General features: G+C 41.0%; 1 protein-coding gene across 1 annotated transcript; it reads right to left on the reverse strand.

Moving 5' to 3' along the window:
- Window positions 1-3860: 3860 nt before the first annotated feature.
- On the reverse strand, window positions 3861-25465 carry ERCC6L (ERCC excision repair 6 like, spindle assembly checkpoint helicase). The gene is made up of 2 exons (XM_006218463.1): window positions 25339-25465; window positions 3861-7939 (listed from the first exon to the last, which is right to left on the reverse strand). Exons 1-2 carry the CDS (start codon window positions 25404-25406, stop codon window positions 4264-4266), a joined length of 3744 nt encoding a protein of 1247 aa, XP_006218525.1. The 5' UTR covers window positions 25407-25465; the 3' UTR covers window positions 3861-4263.
- Between the last annotated feature and the right edge of the window lie 2108 nt (window positions 25466-27573).

The raw sequence follows: 27573 nt of genomic DNA on the forward strand, positions 1-27573 counted from the left end.
CATGCTTTATACATTGTTTATTTCTTTAAAAGGTGTTTTCTGATCCTTGTATTTTACGAACGCTGTCATTGTGGGTTTGTGGGGGTAGAATCAGGTGGGTTAGGTTGGTGTGCACTGCAGTAGGTATTTAGTCGGTAGTTCTCAAAAGATAAGTCAAGCAGACTCCTGTTAACCTGTAGTCCCTTTCCTCCCAGGACTACTTTATCTGATTCTCAGTATATCCCATACGTTAATTTAGAAACCATCTCTAGAGGAGCCAGATATCAGCTCACACTATTCACACATTGAACTGGACATCAAATAGATGGATCAGCGTATGAAGAGCGTAAGTTAAGTTCCTAGACCAACACATGTTCTATAAGCTAGCCAATGCTGATCTGCCAAGACAGTTGTTATTAGCTCCACTGTCATAACATAGTACATAACACATAATGGCCATTCAGTGTTAACTCCTTTCTTTTTATATAAATGTTTATTGGAAGAAAAAAGGCACTCAGTTCTTCCACTGGTTGTTTGTACTAGACTAAGCAGCAGCCAGTCATCAAGTGCTGGTTTAATTAAAAGGAGAAATGTCAGCATAAAAACATTCCCTCTTCCTCAGATGTATGGGCTATATTATGACAATCCCTTCCAAGGCCAATGTTTTGTGTATCTACAATTTTTAATGTATAATGCCATAAATACACCATACAAAAAAGTATAAAGAATATAAATACCATACTGCTTCAAAAATAAAACTTTGCCGACGCAACTGTGTGATTCTTAAGAGTGATTCTTTTAACAGACTGTGTTCTCTCTCAGCTGCATTTGACCTGCCCACATTATGCCTCATAGTGGCAATTTCACCTTAGAGAGTTAAGTTTCCCATTTGAGAAAAAGTTTCCGAGTGCCCCAGCAGTTCATGACTCTGTGAGACTTTCCCCACTGAGCAGACTGAAGGTGGCCCATTCTCTGATATAGATATGGTCATAGGATCCAGAGAGATGTTCAGAACAGTAGGTATCAGATGAAACTGCTTTAAAGACTCCATTCAAAACAATGTCTCTAAATAAGAGCTACAAATTCTGAAAATCTTGTAGAAAATTCTGAAAAGAATGTTGATTTTAAATGAATAAAATCCATGGGATTACAAAGGACACCAATTATGCTGAAAAAGAGTAGTCAAAATAGTTTTTCAATTGTTTTCTATGTACCTCTTTATTAATAGATTGAGATCTAGTGGTAGGTCTAAAAATCAATGATTTTGTAGTGATGAATTTCATTGTTATTTTGAGATAGCTGTAGTAACTATGGAATCACTGATTTCTGTTGGTGAGAAAGTCGCAGGTGCTGCTCATATTTCTGCAGTTTGTCGCCTACATTCATCCTGAAAGGAAACATTAAATTCCAGATACAGGGTAGTTGGAAGGAAAGATGTAACTTTTTTTTCCCATCCAGATTCAGACATCTGAATCCTCTCCACGAACTTCAGTTTAAAAATTCCCGCCTTAGGTGTTGTTTGAATATTTTACCACGTGCATGTACTTTTCCCCCCAAATTGTCATTATATACATTCGGAAGCTTTTTTTTCAGTGAGAAATACACCGAGGATTTAAGCCTCACTGTTCAGATCAAATGGATACAGGTTCCTAACACCTCCTGGCAGGCAAATAAATCATGTGCAGCCTTTCTTTTGGTCGCATCAGGGAAGAGGAATTTATCAGTTGTATTTCCACAATTTGTATGCTTGATGGAAGGGACTGAAAAAGACGCAGGGCACAGCCAGTGATGTATGTGCATGGGGACAGCCATTCAGTGCACGTAGGTAAACAATGAGCTGGCGTTAGATGCAGACTAGAAATTGATGAATCACAGTGTTTTCACCAGGGTTTTTTTCAATACTGATACATATTCAGTCACATTACCCTCCCTAAAATATGAGTACAGTTAGCCCTCCGTATCCACGGTTCTGCATCCACAGATTTAACCAACTGCAGACCAAAAATATATTTGTTTTACATTCCAGAAAGTCCCCAAAAGCAAAACTTTTACAATGCACTGGCAACTATTTATACAGTATATTCTATTTGTAACTATTCACAATGTACATTTACATTGTAAAAGGTGTTACAAGTAATCTAGAGATGATTCAAAGTACATGAGAATGTGTGTAGATTATATGTAACTACTACACCATTTTATACAAGGAACATGAATATCTGTGGACGTTGGTATCTGCAGGGGGTTCTGGAAGCAATCCCACTTGGATACTGAGGGATGATTATCGTAATTTCTTTCTGTAAGAGCAAAATTTTGTACTATCGATAAATAACGTATTATTTAAACTTCAGCTCATCTCTTTCAAGGTTCTATCCGTGTATTTTGTAATATACATATGAGAATAGTAGCGTGTGTATATTCATATAATTTACAAGTAGCTTTTTTTGATTGTTTTTAAATGAAGGTATTGGGGTTGAACCCAGGACTTAGTGTATGCTAAGCATACGCTCTACCACTGAGCTATACCCTCCCGCACAAGTAGCTTTTATTATGTGTGTGTGTGTCTGTGTGATATAATAAAAAATAAATATCTAGTCCCTGTCCCTGGTTACTGTCACACAACTCCCTTGGAATCTCTGGAGTGACTGAGTCTTTTACATGCTAACAAGATGACTAGTGGTTGGGGACCCCCGGATAACTTCAGGATGATGGCTCGTCACCAGAAAGATGGAGACTTAGCTACAGGGTTAGAACTCTTGGCCGCACCCCCTGGCTGCTAGAGAGGAGAAGGGCTGGAGATTATTCGCCAATGGCCAGCGACTTAAACAATCATGCCTATATAATGAAACTTCTATTAAAAAAATCTTTTAAAAAGCTTTGGGTTGGTGGGCATATCAAGGTGCCAGGAGTGTGGCTGCGCCCAGAGAGGACATGGAAGCTTAACACACACACATTCCCATATCTTGCCCCATACATTTCTTCCATTTGGCTGTTCCTGAGTTGTAACTAGTCATTAAGTTTTCCTAAATTCTATAAGCTGGTTTGCCAAATTATTGAACCTTAAGAGGCAGTCATGGGAACCCTCGATTAGTAGCCAAACTGGGCAGAAGCATGATGTAGGAACTCAATGCTAGCAACCAGGATCTGAAGTGAGGGCAGCTTTACAGAAGTGAGCCCTTTAATCTGTGTCAGAATTGAGTTGAGTTGAATTGTACGACACCCAGTTGGTGTCTGCAGAGAACTGAAATTCTTGGTGTGGAAAAAACACCATACATTTGGTATCAGAAGTGCTGTGAGTAAAAACAGCTCGGTTATTATAGTGGCTTTTCACTAGGTAACAATGGTTAAAAATCCACTTCACCGTTTACTGTGTGATTTTGGGCAGGTCAGAGCCTCACTGGGCCGTACGTAGTTTCCTCAACTAAAATATGGAAATGCCACCCTTGACTCCAACGGATTATGGTAAGCATTAAACAAGAACCCGATGTAGAGTGCTTTATATATAGTAGGTACTTGATCATCTCTAGTGACAGAAAACAGTGCTAAAATTGCACTTTACGTTTCTGAGAGGGAACCAAACACCTTTTCAGTCTATAACCCAAAGATAATGATGTGCTAGTGTGTGTCAGAAAGTAGTTGGGGGTGAGTGAAGGATGCCTCAGTGGTCAGCCAAGTGACTGCAGGGTTGGGTAACAGTGATACAGTTCAGCACCACGCACCTTATCCCAGTCTTCAGCTATAGTGAGTTGGAAGCCCAAAATAGCATATTAATAAGTGGGCCTTGGGAATAGAATACTAATGACTGACTTCTGCCTCAATGAATTTCTGTATGCATTTGCCAATAATCAATCATCTCAGTGAAAGAAAGTGAGTGAAAAACATTGAGAAAAATAAGTTTAATTATCTGAACTGTGTGATACAAAATTGATCATTTTCAGAATAAAACTGAAAATGACCAGAATAATTTTACCAAAATTTTTCTAGAAATAACAAAGTTCTATGAAGTTTATTTTATAGAGTATGCCTAAAAGAAAAATACACAAATATCTGAGTAAAGAAATATTAACCTAGGGCTCAGAATACCAGAATATATGTACGGGGGCGGGGAGGGGGAACAGGCAGTAAAGGCAGAATTTACAAGAAAGTTGGAAACAAGAACTCTCTTTCTGAGTTCTCCCTCCTGCCTTAAGCCCAAATGCTTCATGCTCCCAAAGAACCCAATTATGGGAACAAAGTACTGCCTACTCAGTTTGGCTTTAAAAATACAATAAACAGGTTACAGTCTCAAGTTTTATTCAGTTGCTTATACAAACTTAAAGTCATGAGCATCACTTCAGGATCTGAGCTTTCGATGTCAAGTGCTTTAACTAAGCAGTTTAAGGCCTCCTGTATTTTTCCACACTCTTTCAGCTCTTTTCCACGCAAGACAAGAGTCTCATAGTCGTTTGCAGCCTCCACCGCCTCATCCTGGGGAGAGTCAACCAACTGTTCTCCAGACAAAGGCTCAGGGTCGCCAGGAGAGGCCTCCTGACCCGGAGCACCGGGCATAGGTGAGCTTAACTGGCTGGACTTATTTTCTGAAGGCAGTGTTTCTCTGGAAGGATCTTCTGTAGCCTCTAGGGCTTCACTGCTGCTTTCCTCTGCTCCTTCCTCCAGATAATCAGCAGCAGCCTTTGCTTCACTGCCGCTGTCAAGTCTTTCCTCCATATCCTCCACGTGGTCTAAAACCACATTAATAAGAGACCTCCTAGAGGCTAGGGATCTTCTAGAGTTGATGGACTTATTTATACTATTAGATATTTGATGTGAAAAGAAGCTTCCAGGTGGACTGAGGTCATTTTTGGGAGTTGAAGCATCAAACTGTTTTACAGATAAAGACGGGAAGGGAGGTGTGCTGAATGGATTGGGGCTTGAAGTATCTTTAAAAGTATCACCTTCATCTTCGTCATCTGAATTGATCCGTCTAGCTTTACTTCTAACTTTCACATTAACCACCTCTTCTTCTGGCTCATCATCTTTCTCAGAAAGATCTACACTGAGACGTGCTTTGCTGTGCACAGATTCTGGTCGAGAATTAGCTGCAGAAACATACAAGCTATTTTCTTTCTCCACGCGCTCCAAAGACTGACTGGAAAGATTCTGTGCATTATCTGCAGAGTCTTCCAAGAAAAGATTGAAGTCACATGCATACTGGGGTGAAGATGCTAATGGTTCCTCTTCCAACTTGGCCTCATTCTCTGGAGCATCCTGCAGTGCATGATAGGATGCTGATAAGTCATCATCAGCTATTTTAATAACAGATACATTTGATTCTCTACTTTGATATTCTTTTGTTGTAGGATTAGCAGGCCAGGAAGTACAGTGATGGAAAATCTCATCATCCTCTAGTTGATCTAGGTTTGCCCCAAGATCAGCTCTGACTGACTTGCTCTGTAGATAATTAGCACTTCCCAGAGGGCTCTCTTGTGGTGCCTCCTGTGAAGGGCCCTCTCGCGATAACTCTTTTTGTAGCGCTGTACCCGATGAAGAGTCAGTCCACATTTCTTCCACATTTCCACACCCCTTGGGTAAAGAAGCTACAAAGTCAGCATCAAATGTACTTTCACGTGGGTGCCTACCATCTTGCGGGATGGTAACATTTGTCTTTATACTGGAGAGATCTTGTTTCTTGCTCTCTTCAGGTAGATCATCAATGATTACACTTGCCATTTGGGAACTGATTTCTTCTTCCTGGGTGTGATGAGTAAGTAGAAAGGGTGAAGGCTGAGGCCGTGGCTTATTGAATTCAGGGCATTTCTTCTTTGTCTGAGAAGGAAATATAGGTTCTCTCAGCCAGACCCCCTCATTGCCAGTTCTTTGTCTTTCCATTAAGAGCTCTGTATTTTGAGACTCTGTTTCAACAAGGAATTGAGCTTTCTGAACCCTCTGTTGAATATAGTGAGAGTCCTCTATCACATCAAGCTCCTCCTTAACAGATAGATCATGTGTGTACATCAAATCATGGTCTGAGATTCCAGCTATGCTCAGAGAGTGCAGGTAGGCAATATGTTCATCGAGGCTCTTGTCAGATCTCCTCTGAGCAGCATGCAAAGACTGAAGCTGCAGCTGGGTTGCAGAGTTCTGAAAATCCCCGATTGTAAAGAGCTCTCTCAGTTCCTGTTTACTGAAATAGCGGAAAGGGTTCTTCTTATCACCAGTAGTTTGCCTTATTAGTGAGTCCTTGAAAACTTGTCTTCTGTATATTTTTTCCTCTACAGTTCCACAAGTGATCAGCCTGTAAACCACAACATTTTCCTTTTGTCCAATTCGGTAAACTCTATCCACAGCCTGAGCATCAGTTGCGGGATTCCAGCTAGGGTCAAAGATGACCACTCGACTTGCTGCAGTTAGTGTGAGGCCAACACCACCCACTTGCGTGGTAAGCAGGAAAACAGAGTAATCTTTGTTTTGCTGGAATAGGCTAATCCTTTTCTCTCGTTCTACAAGATGAGTAATTGTTCCATCGATGCGCAGTATTTTAAAGCACCTATTCTTTAAGAGGCGTTCGATGATGTTGAGAATTCGTCTTGACTGGGAAAACACCAGAGTTTGATGCCCTTCATCTCGCAGCCTTTTAAGCAAGTCCATGAGAAATATCATTTTTCCAGATTCTCCCATCAGTGTATCATCACTTATTTGAGCAATATGGTCCACATCTGAGGTATCTTCCCCTTCATTTTCATCTGCAGCAGAGAAGTTGACAGCCCCTAGATTCAGCAAATGACATGCCCGTGCAGAGAGCAGCCTGGGATGATCACACAGCTTCTTTAAGACACCAAGCTCAGCCAGAGGTGAGCGCGTCTCCATTAGCAACTCCTTGATATGATCTAGAGACACGAATTTCCTGTATATTTCTTCTTGTAAAGGTACCAGACGTATCCAGATAATTAAATCATTTTTCCTGGAAAGGGAAGGCATTTCACAGATGGCGTCAACATCTGGATTCTTTTCACTAAGTTGGATGTCTGGGTTGCTTGACTTTTTCTTCTGTACCTCTTCTTTTGTCCTTCTGAGAAAATAGGGCTTTATGATTGCCATTAAGTTTTCAGATATTTTAAATCCCAAGGCTTTTTCCCCTGGGGTAGCATCCTTCTCTCTTGCTCTAGTAATAGGATTTTCATACTCCATTTTAAAAGTTTTTAATGTTCCTAGCAGGGACCCTTGACAAGCAAAATCAAACAGGGACCACAGTTCTTGTAAATTATTCTGTATTGGGGTTCCTGTGAGGAGGATGCGATTACTGGCGGGGATTGCACGAGCACATATGGCTGACTTAGTAGATGAGGTTTTTATTTTATGTGCTTCATCAAGGATGACATAGTCCCACACAAACTCTTGGCCATTCGAGCTGGAAAGTTGCTGCCAATTATTGATTAACATTTGGTATGTGGTGATAATGACGCCATTCCTCTGCTGAATCCGACTGAGGTTTCTGGTTCGTTCATCCTTGCTTGGACCATGAAAGGTTTTAACTCTCATTCCTGGAGTCCACTTGACAAATTCTCTTAGCCATGTACTGATCAGACTGGTTGGCATGATCAGCAGCACATGGTTCACAAGGGAAGCATCAAACATCCCAGAAAGGAAAGCAATGATCTGAACAGTCTTTCCTAATCCCATATCATCTGCCAGGATGCCCCCTCTTCTTCCATCCCTGTACAGGCTATAGAGGAAAGCTACGCCTTCCTTTTGGTACTCAAAGAGCTGGTTGTGCAGCTCTCGATAAAGCAGCAGGCCAGAACTGCACACATCTGTGAATTCATCATCTCCATGTTCCGCCAACTCCTCCAAGGCTTCTTGTATTTTTTGGATTCTGCTCATCACCTTTTCATTGGGAAAAATGTCCTTTGCCAAATTGAAAAGTTTAAGTGCTTCTTCTAGATCTCCATTCTTAGTCGCTTCTTTGGCCTCTTTCACATATCTACAAAAAAATAATTTAAAAAATAGGTTAAGAGAGATTGATACAAGATTAGAATAAAAGGAAATTGATTGAACATTCAGTCTAGGAACACTTAAGAGTCCATTTCGGAATTCAAACCACAGTTGAGCTCTTAATATCCTTGATTCAGCATGGGAAAGATTAGAACAGAAGATGCCAATGAAAGCTGGTATCACTTAAAGACACAAATATCCAGCAGACACTGCTATCAACAACTTCAGGCACTAGTTGTCGGAAATGTATGTGCAAAGGTTACTGGTTCCACAGTATTAAAAAAAAACCTGCCACCCATAAGAAGTATGGAGTGATATTTTTTGTAAAACCAACCACCCAACCCATACTGTGGGAGCATGGAAACAGGAAGATACATGAGCACTTCTCAGGCCTTATTTTTCTGGATCCCTGTGACACATTTCACACCACTGATAATCCTCTCCTTACAATTCTTTCCTTCCACTGGATTCCTATAGATGCCTCCTGGTTTCCTCCCCCATCACTGGCCATTTCTTCTGTGTCCTTCTTAAGACTTATTCTTCCTCCCACAGGGCTCAGTCTAGGGCCCTCTTCTCACTCCTTTTACTCTCTCCTCATCCTCCCCCAGGGTTTCCACTCCCCTCTATGTGCTCATGACTCCCAGAGCACTCTCTCCAACCCAGGGCTTGCCCTCAAGCTCTAGTATAGACCCATATTCCAAATGCCTTCTGGATATCTCCACTTGAAAGTTTCGCAGGCATCTCCAATTCAGTTAATCCCAAATTAAACTTATAATTTTCCTTCTAAAAACATGCTTCTCCATTTGTGTGGTAATAAATGACACTACCATCCACTTAGCCATACAAACTAGAAATCTAAAGATCATCCTTGACTCCAACCCAGATATGAGTCACCCTTGACCTCTCCCTCTTTTTACCACCTTAGCCAATAGTCCCCAAGTCCTACCAACTTTATTTCCCAAATATAACCTGTCTTTCTCTCCCATCTCCATTACCATTACTGTGGTCCAAGTCACCATAATCTCTGGGCTGGATAACTGCAACTTCCTATTCACTGGTCTCCCTACAACCACTCCTGGCCCCTCCAAGAAATCCTCTACATAGCAGCCAGTGATATTGTCTTAAAACATAAAAGAAATCTTGTCACTCCTCTGCTTAAAATTCTTCAGTGGTTTACAGTCGACTGATTTTGAAAGGATCCCAAAACAATTCATTGAGGAAAGAATAGTATTTTCAACTGAATATCCATGTGCAAAAGAACGAAACTGATCCCCTACCTCACACCATACACAGAAATTAATTCAAAATTAATCAGAGACCTGAATATAAGCACTAAAACTACAAAACTCTTAGAAGAAAATATAAGTGTAAATCTCCATGCCCTTGGATTTGGCAATAGTTTCTTAGATATGATGCCAAACACACAAGCAACCAAATGAAAAAATATATTTGGCTTCATCAAAATTAAAAACTTTTTTAAAAAATTAAAAACGTTTGTGCTTTAAAGGATACCACCAAGAAAGTGAAAAGACAACTCAAAGAATGGGAGAATACTTGCAACTCATGTGCCAGACAAAGGATTTGTACCTAGTATAAAGAACTCCTACAACTCAATTAAAAAACAAATAACCCAATTAAAATGGGCAAAGAATCTGACTAGACATTTCTCCAAAGGAGATATATAGATAGCCAATAAGCAAATGAAAAGGTGATCAACATCATTTTAGTCACCAGGGAAATGCAAACCAAAACCACAATGATACCACTTCATACCAATTAGGATGGCTAGAATCAAAAAGAGAAAATACCAAGTGTTGACAGCAATGTGGAAAAAGTGGAACTCTAATAACACTGTTGGTGGGAAAGTAAAATGGTGCAGCTGCTTTGGAAATAAGTCTGTCAGTTCCTCAAAAAGTTACACATAGAGTTACTATGTGATCCAGAAATTCTATTTCCAGGTACATACCCAAGAGAAATGAGAACATTTGATCACAGTAAATTTTGTACATGAATGTTCATAACAGTACTACAAAGCCAAAAGGGGAAATAACACAAATGTCCATCAACTGATAAATGGATAAAAAGCGTAGTATACCCATACAGTGAAATATTATGCAGCCATAAAAAAGAAATGAAGTACTGATTCATGATACAGCATGAATGAGTCTTTTTTTTAACTCTGGATTCTTTTTTTATTGAAGTATAGTCAGTTTACAATATTGTGTCAATTTCTAGTGTACAACATAATGTTTCAGTCATACATACACATACATATATTCCTTTTAATATTCTTTTTCATTATAGATTACTACAAGATACTGAATATAGTTCCCTGTGCTATACAGTATAAACTTGTTGTTTATCTATTCTATATATAGTAGTTAGTATCTGAAAATCTCAAACTCCCAATTTATCCCTTCCTACCCCCTATACCCGCTGGTAACCATAAGTTTGTTCTCTATGTCACGAATGAGTCTTGAAAGCATTCTGCTACACGAAATAATAAGCCAGTCACAAAAGGCCACACGTTTTATGATTCCATTTATATGAAATGTCCAGAATAGGCTAATTCATAGAGAAAGAAAGTAGACTAGTGGTTGCCAGGGGTTGGGGATAGAGGAGATCTGAGGACTGGGTCAAGGGGATGGTGACAAAAGGGTAAGGAATTTCTTTGGAGGAGATGATGAAAATGTTCTAAAAATAATTGTGATGATGGGTGCAAAACTCTGAATATACTAAAAAATTATTAAATTGTACACTTTAAAAAAGGGTGAAATGTATGGTATGTGAATTGTACCTCAATAAAGCTGTTAACAATAACAAGAAAAAAATCTTCAGTGGCTCCCTATGGCCTACAGAATGAAGTTTAAGTTCCTAAGCCCAGTATTCCAAGCCCTCCCTTATATAGCCAGGAACTGCTGACCTCTCTTCCTTAACTTCTGCCACTTCCTGCCTCAGACATTTTATTTTAACCCCTTATGCCTGTCATACTACTTTGTGTCCTCTAACGCTTAGGCTCATGCCACCCTCCTCTTCTGAGCACACTCCTCTCTTTTCACCAAGCTGACCTCACTGACAGTGATTCTCAATGTTCTGTAGAATCTCCTGGAGGGCTGGATAAAACACAGACTGCTGGACCCCAACACCAGATTTTCTGATTCTGCAGTGAGGCCCCAAAATTCATAGTTCTACAAAGTTCCCAGGTGCTGATAATGCTTGTGGTCCAGAGACCACACTCCAAGAGCTGCTTTAAGATCAGGCCTCACCTGTGGGTCCTCTAGGATGCCTTTCATCCCTACCCTATCCCCCAGCTGGATCAGTTGTTCCACTTCAATACTCCCCTATGTGTTCACCTCTGTCAGTACATTTAACACATTGTATTAAAATCATTACAAAACAATCTATCTGTATTACAAATGAATGAAACAACCTTACTGAAGGGTGGGAAGGAAAAGGTGCTGACCTAAGTAACCTAGGAAATGAAGTCTGTAAGACTAAAACCAAAAGAAATGCTATAAACAACATAAATGTGTACACTAGTGGATAAAGTTGTTTCCCATAGGGGTACAGGCTAACAGTTCTGATACTGCAATGCATGTATACTAGAAATGAAGAATTAAGTAAATGGATGGCAGATAGTGGGAGCCAGGTTTCTCACTGTTGGAGTGGGAGTTTACAGATTAGCAAGAGGAGGTTAGAATGATCCATGGGGTAATGAATCATAGTTGGAGACATCAGTAGAAAGCCATGTTCAACACAGATACAGACAGTTACACTTAGAAATATTTGTAGACACATGTACACACATGGGTTAGTATACATATATATTTTCTTGCTCTGTCAGCTGAGAGGGCCTAGAAGCAAAGAAACCTCAGTAGCAACAAGCACACCTAACACCCAGATCTTGGTTTCTAATACCATTCTTCAATAAAAGGAAGTAGGGCTCCTCGGAAAAATGGCTGATTCTAGGATGGACTGTAGCAAGAAATCTATAAGATGAGCGTGGCGTATCTTGTACTGTCAGAAAGTAAGGAAGTGCTTAAAACAAACAAACAAACAATACCCCACAATGATGGGAGTGTGTCAGAGACACAGGAGCCAAATGAAAGAGCTCCCAATGGCCAAAGCTGGAACAATTTGAAAAACAAATAAAGTAGTATTGGATTATAACCCAAAGTATAAAACAAATATCTATGGGTCCATATTAATACAAATAAGTGAATAAATAAATATAGGAGATGAGACAAATCTCCTATACAGAATAACTTCAAATAATTTATGTAGATACTCCACCCTCAAGGAGATGGAGCATAATTCCCACTACTTAAATGTGGAGTGCACATAGTAACATCCTTCCAAAGAGTACAGTATGGAAAGGTGCAGTGGGGGAAAGAGTAACTTTAAAGAGGAGAAACCTGGCAAATAGTACCTCAGCCAGATGATTACAGTCAACATCAACGGTGATAAGTCAGTGGAAAGTATGAACCCTTGATATGATTTGCTGAGAAGGGTGCTTTACCTCTGTAGTCTTCCCCTCCAAAACCCAAAACCCCAGTCTAATCATGAGAAAAAACATTGACAAATCTCAACCGGGGGAACACTCTACAAAGTGCCTGACCTTCAAAACTCTTCAAAACTGTCAAGGTCATCAGAAACAGCAAGTCTAAGAAACTGTCACAGGCAAGAATAACCTAAAGAGACAGACGACTAACTGTAATATAGTGACCTAGGTACAATGCTGGAGCAGGAAAAAGGACATTAGGGAAAACTAAGGAAATCCAAATAAAGTATGGATTTAGTTAATAATAATGTATCACTGTTGGTTCACTAACAGTAATTAACATACCATATTAATGTTAAGATGTTAACAATAGGGGAAACTAGGTGGGGGTATATGGGAACTCTCTGTACTATCTTTGCAATATTCCTGTAAATCTAAAACTACTCTAAAATTAAAAGTTTGTTTAAAAAGAAAAAAGAAAAAAAATCATCTGTTTGTGTAGCTGCCTGCTTGTGTGAATTCCTTGATAACTGGGGCTGGGATCAGGTCGTAGAGCAGACACTCAGTAAAAGTCAACTGAATGAAAAGACAAGAAGGAGGAAAAGAGGAAGAAAAGGGCCTGCTAACTACACAACTCTGTTATTCACACCCTGGCAGGTTAGCTACCCACTCCCCCTACTCTGGTGGGCTTTGGAATTAAGTTACATTCCCCATTACTCTGGTCTCAAACATGAAGCCAAAGTGGCGACCGATAGACTCCTCCCACTAAGAGCCAGACCCTGAACCTATTCACTGTTTTCCCTTTCCTCCTGGTCCTTACCACCCCCAGGGTGCCTTCACCTGGTCTTCTGCCTTGGTTTATGTCATTTTTTAATTACTATTAGATTGTCTGTAAGTTCTAAACCAGTAATCTACCCACTATCCTGAACCCATATGAAGCCTGGGCTTCTAACTCCAGCCAGGTCTCCTCCCTAGAGAGTAAAGTGCTGCCCCTGTACCCCAGCTCTGGACCAGGGTCCCCATAAACTATATACCAACCTTTAAAATGGTGACTGCCTAGACTTCTTACCACCAGCCTAAGACTCATATTGCTGGTTCTTTCTACTCATTAACTGGAACTGCCACATTTGTCAACCTTCTGCCTGAACCACAACTGGAGTTTACAGTATTCCTTGGACGCCACCAATTTTTGGCTAGGTCCAACCCCTGCCCTCAGCCAAACTGCCTTCCCAGTCCCTGAAAACACCCTTGTCAGCAGGTCTGATGCTGCTCTGCAGTTCTTACCCTCCACCCTATCTGCTCCAACAATGAAGTGGGATCTAGGACAGTATTCTTTCCCTATAATGGAATCAGGCGGGAAAAGTAAAATCTGCTTTTTATAGCACTGCTCTGGATATCTGGTTATTTACAAGACTACATTGCTTTCTGTAATACAGTTTGAGCCACTTAACTCCTAATCCTGGGCTTAGAAGGGAGAACATGTCATTTTTACTACATGCTGCAATCATGTCTCCTAATGATCCGGGGAACTCAGCTAACACTTCGTGGGCTCAAATATTTTTCCCAAAATTGCTCCCCTATTCTCCTTGGACCTGGCTGGGGAGAAGCCAGGCCTGCTTGGGAGCCAAGAGAACAAGGAAAGAGTAACTAGTTCAGGAGAAAGAACCTCCTCTCAAGCAGAAGGACAAGAAGAAACACAGTATAGAGTATGAGGGGAAGAATGTCAGTTTTTATTTTCAATTACCAAATAATTTTTAAAAGATACCTATATGTGAAACTCAAATATGTTAAAGAACTATTCAGATGCAAAACTGTTAACTCAAAAGAGAGATTTTAATTCCATAGCAAGGGACAATAAAACAATACTCTTTACATTTTAATGATTGTACCTGAAATTACATGCCTAGAATATGGTTCCCTTTAAGGATCATTTTAAAGAATATGCAGAAAGATTATATACAAATAGCTCCTGGAGGAAGAAGATGCAACCATTAAATATGGGCTACAAGTCCTGTACCTACAAAACTACCCTTTCATTGGCAGAACTGCCCAGCTGCTAATTCCCTGGGTTCTAACTCCACCTAAATGTCTTTGCCTTAAGAAATCCTGTCCAAGTGGCCATTTAAAACCATCTCAGCTCAAAAGCTCTTTCTGTTTCCCTGGATGCAAAATCTTCTTCAACCACAGGCAACTCAATAATCCCATCCCACCTTCCACCCTTCCATTCCTTGGCTGATACCTTGAGAAGACTTTCCTCTCCAGAGGGACTGCCAGACTTAAATGTTACAAAGTTTTCCTACCCAGAGAAACCAATTAGCCATGCTATACCTATACCCAAAAAGGGTAAGCCCAGCTAAACACACCAGTGTTTGCAAATCAGCAGCTGAAAAGACAAAAGCTTAAACTGCAGAGACAAGCACTAGGTTTTCCTTAATCTGGAGGGCCCTTTGGAACAGTCCCTATGATGTTCCTCTGGAATGTGACAGGACAGGAAACTGAATGCAAAGACTCTGACCCAATAAAACTTCATGGGTTTCACATGCAGAGTAACTGGAAGTTGCTCTTTTCTAACCTGAACACCAGACACCAGGCCCCTGGTAGGGGTATAGGAGCCTGGTCCTGTTAATCTCAGTCCACGTGAGTAGAGTTATCACTGTTCTTTCCACAAGAACTCAGTTCCCCTCTCCTGATCCAGCTCCCTGATAAGGAGCTCCCTCGTCAAGGTGCATATGGGTGCATAAGACACAATTGATTAAGTCTTCTGATTCTCAATCGGAACCAATAAAACATGTGTGGCTGATGTAAGAACTGCAGATGACCTGAATGTCAAAATTGGAAACTGATCCATCAAAGCCTGGATCGTACAGAAGAAAAAGCCTGGGAGATGGCAGTCTTTGGGCCTCATTTCCAGGGATGGTTATTTTAATCAAAGTGGAAAATAATAATAATCACTTATAAACTTAATATTATTAAATAGCAACTTCTGTAATAAATTAGAGAATATGGCTCACATTTCAGTCAAATAGCAAGTACTATTAATTATTTAATAATTAGCTTTTCCCTGCTTAGCCCCATTTGTGAGATAGACATCTAAGAATAAAAAAACAAACAAAAAAACTCCTACATTGCTTTACTCTTAATAGCTAAAAACTGGAAACAATTCAAGTGTCTACCAGCTTGGATTAACAATCTATGGTACATTCAAACAATAGAATACTACTTAATAATAGAAAAGAAAGAACTAGCATATGTATGAAGACAAACATGAATTCATACATGTAGGAATCCCAAAAACATGCTGAGCCAAAGAAGCCAGGCATAAAAGTAGAAGCAGTGTGAGTTTTACTTATGTGAAGCTCTGTAATAGGCAAAAACTAATCTGTGGTGGAAGGCATCAGAGCAGTGGTTGTCTCTGGAGGTAGAAGGTGGGAGTCGGAATTGCCCGGGAAGGGGCATAAGGGAACTTTCTGGGGTGATGATAATGTTCTATACCTTGACAGGGGTTTGGGTTACATAGGTGTATGCATTTGTCAAAACTCTCTAAATGTACACTTAAAGTGTGTGCATTTCTTGTTATGCAAATTTTACTTCAAATGAAAAGAAACCTAAAATATTGAAATCTAGTTAATGCTATGTATGTTGAAGTAGGAGGAAATACCCTGATGTCTGCAATTTACTTTGAAATGCATCCAAAAAAGAAGATTGATTGGTAGAATAGATATGTGATAAAACAAGCAGAGTGAAATGTTAATAGTAGAATCTGGGTGATGGGTCAGAAAAAGGCAGGGGTCCTGCTTTGCCCATAGATTGCTGCTTCTCAGTTCAAAGGCATACATGACTGGGAGTCATAACTCAACATACTGCAGTTTGGCTTCTTACCCCAGCACCAACCACCCTAATGGAACTGTTTTCACCAAGGGCACCAGCAACCTCCATACTGCTAAACCAAATGGCCACTTCTTGTATTTATCTTTCTTGATCTTTCTGCAGCATTTAAAACCACTGACCAGTATCTCCCTCATTAAGTTTTCCCTCCTCCTTGGGTACAGTGTCACACAACACTATCTCCAGGATTTCTTCCTGCCTCTCTAACCATTCCTTCACAGTCTCCATATTGAATCCCTCCCCCTCTGCCTGCCCCATATAAATGTTGGTATTTCCAAGGATCTTCCTGTTGTCATTGCCTTTCTGACTCTATATATTTTCCCCCAGAAGATTTTATCCACAGCAGTGGCTTCGTACTAGCTTGAATAGCATCCCCCAAAATTTCATGTTCACCTGGAATCTGTGAATGTGACCTTATTTGGAAAACAGGGCATTTGCAGGTAGAATCAAGTTAAGATGAGGTCATACTGGATTAGGGTGGGCCTTAATATAGCGACTGGTGTCCTTATAAGAGGTACATCTGGACACACAGACAGAGAATGCCATGTGAAGACAGAGGCAGAGACTGGAGTGATGTATCTACATGCCAGGGAACTCCAAGGATTGCCAGCACAACCAGAAGCTAACTGAGAGGCAGGGAATGGATTCTCTCTCACAGCTTCCGAAAAGAAAACTAACCCTGTTGACACCTTGATTTCAGACTTCTGGCCTCCAGAATGATGAGAGAATGAATTTCTGGGGATTTTTTTCTTATTGTGGTGAATTTGATACAAGATAAAAGTTGCCATTTTAACCATTTTAACTGTACTTCAATGGCATTAATTATATTCATGTTGTAAAATCATCACCACTATCTATTTCTAAAACTTTTTCATCACCCCAAACAAAAACTATGTACCCATTAAGCCATAACTCTCCATTCCCCTCTGCACCCAGCCCCTGATAACTTCTACTTCCTGTCTCTGTGAATTTGCCTATTCTAGGTATCTTATACAAGTGGAATAATATAATATTTGTCCTTTTGTATTTGGCTTATTTCACTTAGCATAATGTTTCCCAGGTTCATTCATATTGTAGCATGTGTCACAATTTTACTCCTGTTTAAGTCTGAAAAAATAATTCATTGCATGTAAACACATTTTGTTTTTCCATTCATCTGTTGATGGACACTTGGGCTGTTTCCACGTTTTGGCGCTTATAAATACTGCTGCAATGAACACTGGTGTATGAGTACCTGTTTGGGTCCCTGTTTTCAATTCTACTGAGAACATACTTAGGAGTGGAACTGCTGGGTCATACAGAAATTCTATGTTTAGGTTTTTGAGGAGCTGCCGCTTGTTTAAGGGGATGGGTGTGGGTAGGTGGGAAGTGGAGTGATCTGGAAGAGATACAATAATTGGTTAAGAGAAGGAACAGAACAACTGATCAGATGGGGCCATTTTCTAATATGAGGAAGCTGAGACTCAGCATGGTCACAAAAATTGTCCAAAGTCACACAGCTGGCAAAGCTAGTGGCAGAGCTAGAATTGCAACTGAAGCCTGAAAACTCCAAAGGCGCTGCTCTATCCGTCATTCCACCTTGCCTCCATATTATATTTTTCCCAGGCCTACCATCAAGGTCCAAAGATCTGCTTTCACTCCCTCCACCTCCACAGTGTTCCAGCAATACTAAACTCCTACACTGCTCTGAAGGGGCCATGCTTCCCCTTGCCTCTGAATCCTTACACAGAAATCTCTTGTCTAGAATGCCATGTACATCACCTTCTTCCCCACCGTTTAGCTAATTCCCATTCATCCCTTAAAAGTTAGTAAAGGGCAGGGGGAGATGACAACCTACGGAATGGGAGAAAATGTTTGCAAATGAAACTGACAAAGGCTTGATCTCCAGAATATATAAGCAGCTCATACGACTTAATGAGAAAAAAACAAACAACCCAATCCAAAAATGGGCAGAAGACCTAAACAAGCAATTCTCCAAGGAAGACATACAAATGATCAATAGGCACATGAAAAAATGTTCAATATCACTAATTATCAGAGAAATGCAAATCAAAACTACAATGAGGTATCACCTCACACCAGCCAGAATGGCCATCATCCAAAAGTCCACAAATGACAAATGTTGGAGAGCCTGTGGAGAAAAGGGAACCCTTCTACACTGCTGGTGGGAATGCAGTTTGGTGCAGCCACTGTGGAAAACAGTATGGAGATTCCTCAACAGACTAGGAATAGACTTATCATATGACCCAGGAATCCCGCTCCTGAGCATATATCCAGAAGGAACCCTACTTCAGGATGACACCTGCACCCCAATGTTCATAGCAGGACTATTTACAATAGCCAAGACATGGAAACAACCTAAATGTCCATCAACAGATGACTGGATAAAGAAGATGTGGTGTATTTATACAGTGGAATACTACTCAGCCATAAAAACCGACAACATAACGCCATTTGCAGCAACGTGGATGTTCCTGGAGAATGTCATTCTAAGTGAAGTAAGCCAGAAAGAGAAAGAAAAGTACCATATGAGATCGCTCATATGTGGAATCTAAAAAAAAAAAAAAAAGAACATAAATACAAAACAGAAACAGATTCAGACACAGAATACAAACTTGTGGTTGCCAAGGCGCAGGGGTGTGGGAAGGGATAGACTGGGAGTTCAAAATTTGTAGACACTGACAGGCATATGTAGAATAGATAAACAAGATTATACTGTATAGCCCAGGGAAATATATACAAGATCTTGAGGTAGCTCACAGTGAAAAAAATATGACAATGAATATATGTATGTTCATGTATATCTGAAAAATTGTGCTCTACACTGGAATTTGACACAACATTGTAAAATGACTATAAATCAATAAAAAAATGTTAAAAAAAAGGGCAGGGGGAGGACATAGCTCAAGTGGTAGAGCGCATGCTTAGCATGCAGAAGGTCCTGGGTTCAATCCCCAGTATCTGCTCTAAAAATAAATAAATAAATAGACCTAATTACCTGATTTTTGTGTGAATTCTCCTGATCTTTAAATGGTAACTGAGGCATGCATTTGTTGGGTATGCCCATCATGATGGGTTTTTATTCCTTTTAAAATTATTACATTATTTTTTAAAATTGTGATAAGAACACTTAATGTGAGATCTACCCTCTTAAAATTTGAATTATACAGTATAATACTGTTAACTCTAGGCACTGTTGTAGAGCAGATCTCTAGAATGTATTCATCTTGCATTCATGTTATTCACTAGAAATTGAAACGTTATACCTGAACAGCAACTCCCCATTTCCCTCTACTCCCAGTCCCTGGTAACCATCATTCTACTCTCTGTTTGCGTTACTGTGACTATTATAGGTACCTCATGTGAATGTAATCATGTAGTATTTGTGCTGTAACTGGCTTATTTCACTTAGCATAATGTCCTCCAGGTTGATCCATGTTGCCAACGCATACATTATTAAAACACTTGGCAGGGCAAACAAAACTTATCTGTGAACATATCTCATGGGCTGCCAGTTTGTGACCTCTGGTTTATCTCAGAAAAAGTACCATCAACTTTGGCTGTATCTCCTCTCCAAATGTTTTCTCCTCCACCCCCCATCCCCCCAAAAATGGTAGGCCTAGGGCTCTCAGGATAGGAGCCTACACAAGGTTTGGTTTGGGGCTTAACACTGTCCATCTATGTATTCTAGTTCATCTCAAACAATTAAGACTTTCTGTAGTATTTTTTATCTGTGTCACTGGCTTTGGATCCCACAGACAAGAACTATCTGGACCAAACCATACGGCCCAAAAGAGATCCAAGGTACTCAGTGCTCATTTAGGTCCTTTATACACTGTTACAAAGAGAATATAAGCAGGCAGGAAGAGCAAGGCTTATTCCAAAGTGGGTAGAGGCAGACAGGGATCTAGTTCCCCTCCTTTGTGACTTAAGACTTGAAAAATTTGGTTGAACTGGGCAAATACCCTTCTACCAGAATAAACAGAAGATAGCATCCTATTACATGTTAACAACATGACCTCATAAAGCAGCTGAACTTGCTAGCTAATTACTCCGGAAGAAGCAGCTAATTAATAATTATGCCAAAACCAAAATTATCTTTTTTTCTGGCACAGCTGATGTGCTTTGGTTTCCAGATGGATCATACCAGCCAATGCTCCTCAGCAGGAAAAAACAGTTTCATTATTTGGGGGAGCATTTGGTGGTGAACATCCTGACTAGCCCTTTGAGATAAAGTCGAACTAAAATTGAAAAATTCTCCAGGAACAATATTAGGTTCCTTTATGGTAGGTATAGATCTTTGGTACCTCCAGCTCCTGATCTTCCAGCCCAGGATTATCTGGTTAACCACTGCACTGGAGTGCAAAACTCTGGGGCTTCAAGCAAGCATTTAATCCTGAATTGGCACATACCTTGGGATGTTTAGAAAGAAATTCTGAACACTCAAGTTTGCTTTCAGTTCACCTTCAGGACACCCCAGTGGGGACGTAGATAAGCCCTTCTATTAAGACAGGAATATAAATACTATGACCTAGGTGGTGTTTACAATAATAACCATTAAATTGAATATTTACATTTTACACATTTTCCTATATGTCTTATATTTCAGAACAAAAACATTAAAAAAGGTTACTTGCCCATCCTAGTGGGCAGATGATAAGCTCCATCACCAGAAGAAGGTGAATGTGAAAGCCTGCTGAGCAGACGGGAAAAAAAAACCAAGACAACAAAACACAATAGCAACCATAATCCTCTTCACCTAGCAAATGCCTGAAGCATGGGTGTCTTACGTTACAGGAAAGAAGAATTTAGACTCAGTTCTATTCCACTGATCTGTGTCTAACTTATATAAGCACCACACTGTCTTGACTACTATAGCTTTGTAGGGAGTTTTGAAATCAGGTACAGTGAGTCCTCCAACTTTGTTATCTTTCAAGATTGTTTTGGATATTCTGGGTCCTCTGCATTTCCTTAAGACTTTTATAATAGCCTGTCAGTTTCTGCAAAACAAAAACAAAAACAAAAAACAAAAACAAAAAACCCAGCTAGGATTTTATAAGATATTGCATTGGAATTTGTCTATCGCTCTGGGGAGTACTGCCATCTTAACAAGATTAGGTCTCCCAACCTATGAACACTATCTTTCCGTTTAATTAGGCTTTCTTGAACCTCTTCCAACAATGTTTTACAGTTTTCAGTATGTAAGTCTTGTACTTCCTTGGTTAAATTTATTTCTAAGCATTTTATTCTTTGTGGTGCTCTTGTAAATGGAATTATTTTCTCAATTTCTTTCACTGTTATGTCTAGAAATACAGTTAAATTTTGAATATTGATCTTGTATCCTGCAACTTTGCTGAACTCATTTATTAGCTATTACAGGTTTCTTTTTTTGTGTGTGTGTGGATTCACCAGGGTTTTCTACATAAAAGATCCTGTCACTTGCAAATACAGATAGTTTGCCTTTCTTTCCAATCTGCATGCCTTTTATTTCTTTTTCTTGCTAACTGCCCTGACTAGAACCTCTATTATATTGAATCATAAGGAATTACAATATTGAATAGAAATGGTGAAAGAACCCAATCAAAAATGGGCAGAAGACCCGAATAGACATTTATTCAAAGACATAAAGATGGCCAACAGGCACATGAAAAGATGCTCAACATGACTAATTATTACAGAAATGCAAATCAAAACCACAGTGAGGTATTACCTCACGCCTGTGACAGACAGAAAGAGTAAGTGGGTGAGAGAGAATGGACAAGTGGGAGCAGGTATTTGACAGAGTGTGAACAGGTAGGTGACAGAGAGAAGGGGGTGGTAGTGACAGAGAGAGACAATGGGAGAGAGGGAGAGAACAAGAGAGAATGAGTGTCAGAGAGAGTGAGTGGGTGACAGAGGTGGGTGACACAGAGAAAGAGATAATGGGCAACAGGAAGAAACAGAGGTGGGGGAGGGAGGGAGGGAAGGAGGGAGAGAATGCCAGACAAAGAGAAAGAGGGGGCAACAGGGGGAGAGGGACAACAGAGAGTGGAAGCAAGCAGGGGGTACTGAGAGCACAAGGGGTGGTGGGTACCAGAGGAGAGGGTGGGCAAGGGAGGAGCTGGTGGGCGGACATTGCCAAGGGAGAGGATGGATGACATAGAGTGTGTGACAGAGTCACTGTATGTGACAGAAGATGAAGGTGTGTGACAAGAAAAACACATGTACAGAGACCCTGTGACAGCAAATTTCAGTTTTCTTTCATCTCTTAGGCAGGAGAGGCAAAGAAACAGGGAAGGAGAGGGACAGAAAGGGGAGAGGAGAGAGGGAGGGAGAGAGAGACAGAGAAACTGTGAGAGGAGGATGGTGCCAAGGAGTAGAATGACGAGCAACTGAGAAGACAGAGAAAGCAATGCTTTGTGTGAGGGGGTTTTGGGGGCGGAGGAGGGGTTGGAAGAGGGTGGGAGAGACTGAGAAAGATCAGGAGAAACCAAAGAGGGATTGTTACAGTTGAACGGCTCATGGGAAATGGGATGTCAGGAGAGACAGGGAAATGTGACAGAAAAGTGGGGACTGTGAGGGTACAAGATGATGACTGTGAGAAGAGGGGCTTTTTGAGGGGGTTGGGTAAGAGACCATTTGCTCATGCTCAGAAGAAAGTACAAGGGAGCAGTGAGACAGATGCCAGTGTGAGAGGCAGGGTTGGGGAATCAGGGCAAGAGGCCCGTTTGCTTGCGCAGGGAAAAGAGGGGGTTGGGGACTAAAGGTCTTAAGCCTTATCCCCATTTTCCAGATGAGAAAACTGAGGCTCAGTAGAGTCAGGGGACTTACTTGAGGTCTCCCAGCTATCAGGTGGCAGAGCCAGAATTTGAACCCTAAATGGCCCAGCTCTGAAGCCAGCACTCTACCACTACCACAGTGCCTCCCTATTTTCCCCAAGTCTTCCTTAAGGAAGTCATGTAACTTAGTCCAAAGGTGTGCTTTTACTCCTCTGTAAGGAGACCTTCTTCTTTTAACAGCTTTAAAACATTCTTTCTTTTTTTTGAAAAGAAGATGGAACTATTCCACTGCTCCAATTTATTTCTTTGTATTACAACAAAATTTAAAACTTCTGTGCATCAAAGGACACAATGAACAGAGTGAAAAGGCAACCTACAGAATGGGAGAAAATATTTGCAAATCATACACCTGATAAGAAGTTAATATCCAGGATATATAAGGAATTACAATTCAACAACAACAAAACAAACAACCCAACGAAAAAAATGGGCAAAGACTTGAAAACATTATTTCTCAAAAGAAAATATACAAGTAAATGGTCAATAAACACATGAAAAGATGCTCAATATCACTAATCATTAGAGAATGCAAATCAAAACCCCAATGAGTCAGAGGGGCGGTATAGCTCAATGGTAGAGTGTGTGCTTAGCACGCACGAGGTCCTGGGTTCAGTACCTCCATTAAAAAAAAACAAGTTACCACTTCACTATCATTAGGATGGCTAGTAACAACAAAAACACAAAACTAGTGTTGATGAGGATGTGAAGACATGGGAACTCTTGTGCACTGTTGGTGGGAATGTAAAATGGTGCAGCTGCTACAGAAGACAGTATGGCAGTTCCTCAAAAAAGTAAAAATAGAATTACCAAATGATCCAGCAATCCCACTTCTGGATATATACCCAAAATAATTGAAAGCAGGATCTCTCCACACCCATGTCCACAGCAGCACTATTCACAATGGTCAAGAGATGGGAGCAAACCAAGTATCCACCAAGAGATAAATGAATAAACAAAACATGATATTATGCATACAATGGAATATTATTCAGTCTTAAAAAGTAAGGAAATCCTGTCACATGACACAACATGGATAAATCTTGAGGACATATACTAAGTGAAATAAACTCGTCACACACACACACACACACAAAAATTCTGTATGATTACACTTATATATAAGGTCCCAAGAGGACTCAAATTCACAGAGAAAGTAGAATGGTGGTTGCCAGGGGCTGAGGGAGAGATGAATAAGGAGTTGTTGTCTAATAGGTACAGTTTTAGGTTTGCAAGATGAAAAGAGTTCTCGAGATGGATGGTGGTGATGGTTGAACAACACTGTTTATGTATTTAACACCACTGAACTGTACACTCAAGAATGGTTAAGATGGTAAATTTTATGTTGTATTTTATCACAATTAAAAAAAATTAAATGCTCGTTTTTCAACACAAATGTCTTCTCACGTGAGCTCACTGACCCTTGTAGTTGGCTATTCCGTCCTGTAGTATGCCTTGCCCATTATACCTCTTACAGCACTTATCAACCAACATAGCAATTATGGTTTACCTATCTCTTTTCACAACTATATCATAAACAACCTGGGGGCAAGGACAGTGTTTTACCCTCTCTGTATCCCCACCAAGGCTGGAAAGACCCAAGAAAGGCTTTTGGGGGACGATCTTAAAATTAATGTACATTTCTGTATATTAATACACAACATATACAAAAATCATTGAGAGACTATAAAAGGAAATATCTTACCATATATAAAGTGAATTTTATATCTTTAATAAACCAACATGTATTTTATATGAAAAAGAAAACTATCTCCAAAGGTTGAACCTTGACCGAAAATGTATACATTAAATTATAAAATCAAAATATAATAGAAAATAATATTTAAATTTAGTAATAATAATATAACGCATCACCAATTTTTACATATTAAAAGGAAATGGATTTCGAGATGGTAATTTTGAACGCTGTAGACCCAAGAAAGACCTTGGTCGATTGAAGTTCTGGCTCTTCAGGAGTTCATACCGGAGAGTTATTTGACCCAGCATCGGGGCTCCCCAGGCTTTAGAAATCTGGGGAGATTTCCACGCCTCCCTCTGAGAACATCGGCGCGCGTCTCACAAGGCTCCACCTCAGCAGTTTGGGTCCCTGGAGGAGGACTCCCCCACACACACCCCCATTGCCGGCCAGGGCCCGTGAGCCAGACCCGCCCAGCGGCCCAGACATACCTCAGGTAACGGGCAGCCTGCTCTGGGCTTAAGGCCCCGGCTTCCGCAAACCCTCGGGACGCCTCCATGACCCTCAGACCGGGTTCCGTTTATCTCGGCTGGAGATTGAATGTCCCTCTCTCCCGCCCTGCGCATGCGTCCTGCGCATGGAGGCGGGGCAGGGCCAACCGTCAGCGTCGCGGCCGGCCAATCCGCCGCACAGCTCCCTGGCGCCACCGCCCGAGCCCCGCCCACGAAGGTCGCGCGCCTGCGCCTACTCGCGCTGGAGTTCAGAGGCGGTCGCCGCGCGGGTGGCGCGGGTGTATTGCGTCATCTCGTTGTCTGTTGCGTTTTTCAATCCAATCCAAACCTTGGTGTGGCAAATTCGTATATGTGCGTGTGCGTGTGCGTGTGCTATCCTCGCGAGTGGAGTAGACTGCTTGATAGGATCTCAGTCGTTTTAGTGGCCCCTAGAAACCACCTCCGCAGCCTGCGTCCCCAAATATCCTCTCTTCCCTACTCGTCAATGCCTGGCACTGAGCATGCTTTGAATTCAGACTCCCTGGGAAGCGTAGTCCCCGTGACTTAAACTCACAGTGAAAAAGGGTCTAAAAGAACCAAGTCGAAAGTCTCATTTAAGAAATTAGTAGTGCTGCGGTGTATGGTCACCACCATTTCTTCAGAAGCGCCAACTGAGATGCAGTCCTATTTTCAAAGGCAGAGCTCAGAGCTTCAGGAAATGTGGTGATTAAGTTTAAATGGCTTCCTTGGGGAATGCTACATGGCAGGTTTGTAGGCCAACAAAAATTGTCCTTGTTCATTGATATAACATTGTAAACCGACTATACTTAAATTAAAAAAAATTTCCCTTGTTCATATACTGGTAAGAACATGGACATTACAATTCTTTGAGGCACTACTTAACAATCAGTATTTGAAAATTCACCCATTGGCCCAGTCACATGGCTACCATATGTCCGGAGGATTTGAAGCCTTTTGTAAATTTCATAGATCCTTATGAGCAAAAAGGTGATCTTAGAGAAGATGGGCTATTTTCCCAGTTTATATGACTTTAAGTCATTTGTTCATATGGCTTTAGGTCCTCTGTTAAGAGGACTTTTAGTATACCATGATTATCATTTTTCAGATGTGAAAACTGAGGCTCAGAGAAATAAGTGACTTTGCCTAAGGTTCCAAAGATGGGAAATGACAGAGCCAGAATTCCATACCAGGTCTGTATGGGCACAAATCTGTGCTCAGTCACTGTATCACACTGCTTATTGCTGGAAAGAGGGGAGTGGTGGGAAATAAGGTTGCTGGGGTAGTTGGAAGCCAGTTTGTGAAGGAGCTTGCTTCTGCTCTCTGCTGAAGTGTTTGAATCACTTCTTTTCCTGGTGGCAAGTTTAGAGGGGCGGTGGGGCACAGTCAAGTGTACAGGTGCCCTGAGTGCCCAGAGGATGAGTGTGGGGAGAAGAAGGGATGGCGGAGAGAATGCCACAGAAAAGAAAAGAAAGATGGAAGCACAAAAATCTTCATCTGGCATCTGAGGAAGGCCACCTCTAGTGCTTTGGCTCAGTATCTGCCATCATCGCTTATACCCTTGGAACTGTTGAGAACTCAAGATGAAGCAAAGCAGAACCCTGATTGCTGCCCTAGGCAGCTGCCACTATGTCAGCTTTGGAGAAAAGCTAAAAGGAACTCTCTCAGGAGCCGAGCTACTCCCTCCAGGTTTCCCAGCTGACAGTGATCTCCAAAGGGCCCAATCACTAGATGAAAGGACCAACCCTCCCTAGGCTGCTGGATTTTTCTCAGTACCATTTTCACACCGTCCTAAGACTCACCTTTCTTTAAACCCACTAAGTCCTCGAGCTCTGCTTTCCCTCCCCCTCATTCCTGTGGTGGCTGCTTCCTTTGGGCCCTTCTCAGTGCCTTCTAGAGTCCCAGCTCCCTCCCCAGGGGTCCAATGACCCAGGAACCCCAAAACCCAACGCCACCCCGGACTCCTAGTCCTCCTCTGTAAATGATCACACACATTCACAGACCAAAAATAAGAGAGAGGTTGGGGAGGATTTAGAGTGGATAAATGGAGAGAACAAAAGAGGATCAAAATATGAGTTAACTCCAATATCCCATTTATGTGTCAGGCCCTGTTGAAAGCACTTTACTTATATTAACTCTCTTGGCTGTTCCTCATTTCACATCTACCCCCAAAGCAAGGGCTGGAATGCGCTTCTCTCAAGGAAATTGTTAATTTTA

This window comes from Vicugna pacos, chromosome X (genome assembly GCF_048564905.1).
Source record: "Vicugna pacos chromosome X, VicPac4, whole genome shotgun sequence".
Lineage (NCBI taxonomy): Eukaryota > Metazoa > Chordata > Mammalia > Artiodactyla > Camelidae > Vicugna > Vicugna pacos.

Bases quoted from the DNA above. Each gene is read 5' to 3' on its own strand.
- ERCC6L (XM_006218463.1), bottom strand. From the start codon at position 25,406: ATGGAGGCGTCCCGAGGGTTTGCGGAAGCCGGGGCCTTAAGCCCAGAG. The intron at 7,940-25,338 runs GTATGTCTGGGC...ATTTTTTTGTAG, and splicing joins CAGGCTGCCCGTTACCTGAG to ATATGTGAAAGAGGCCAAAG.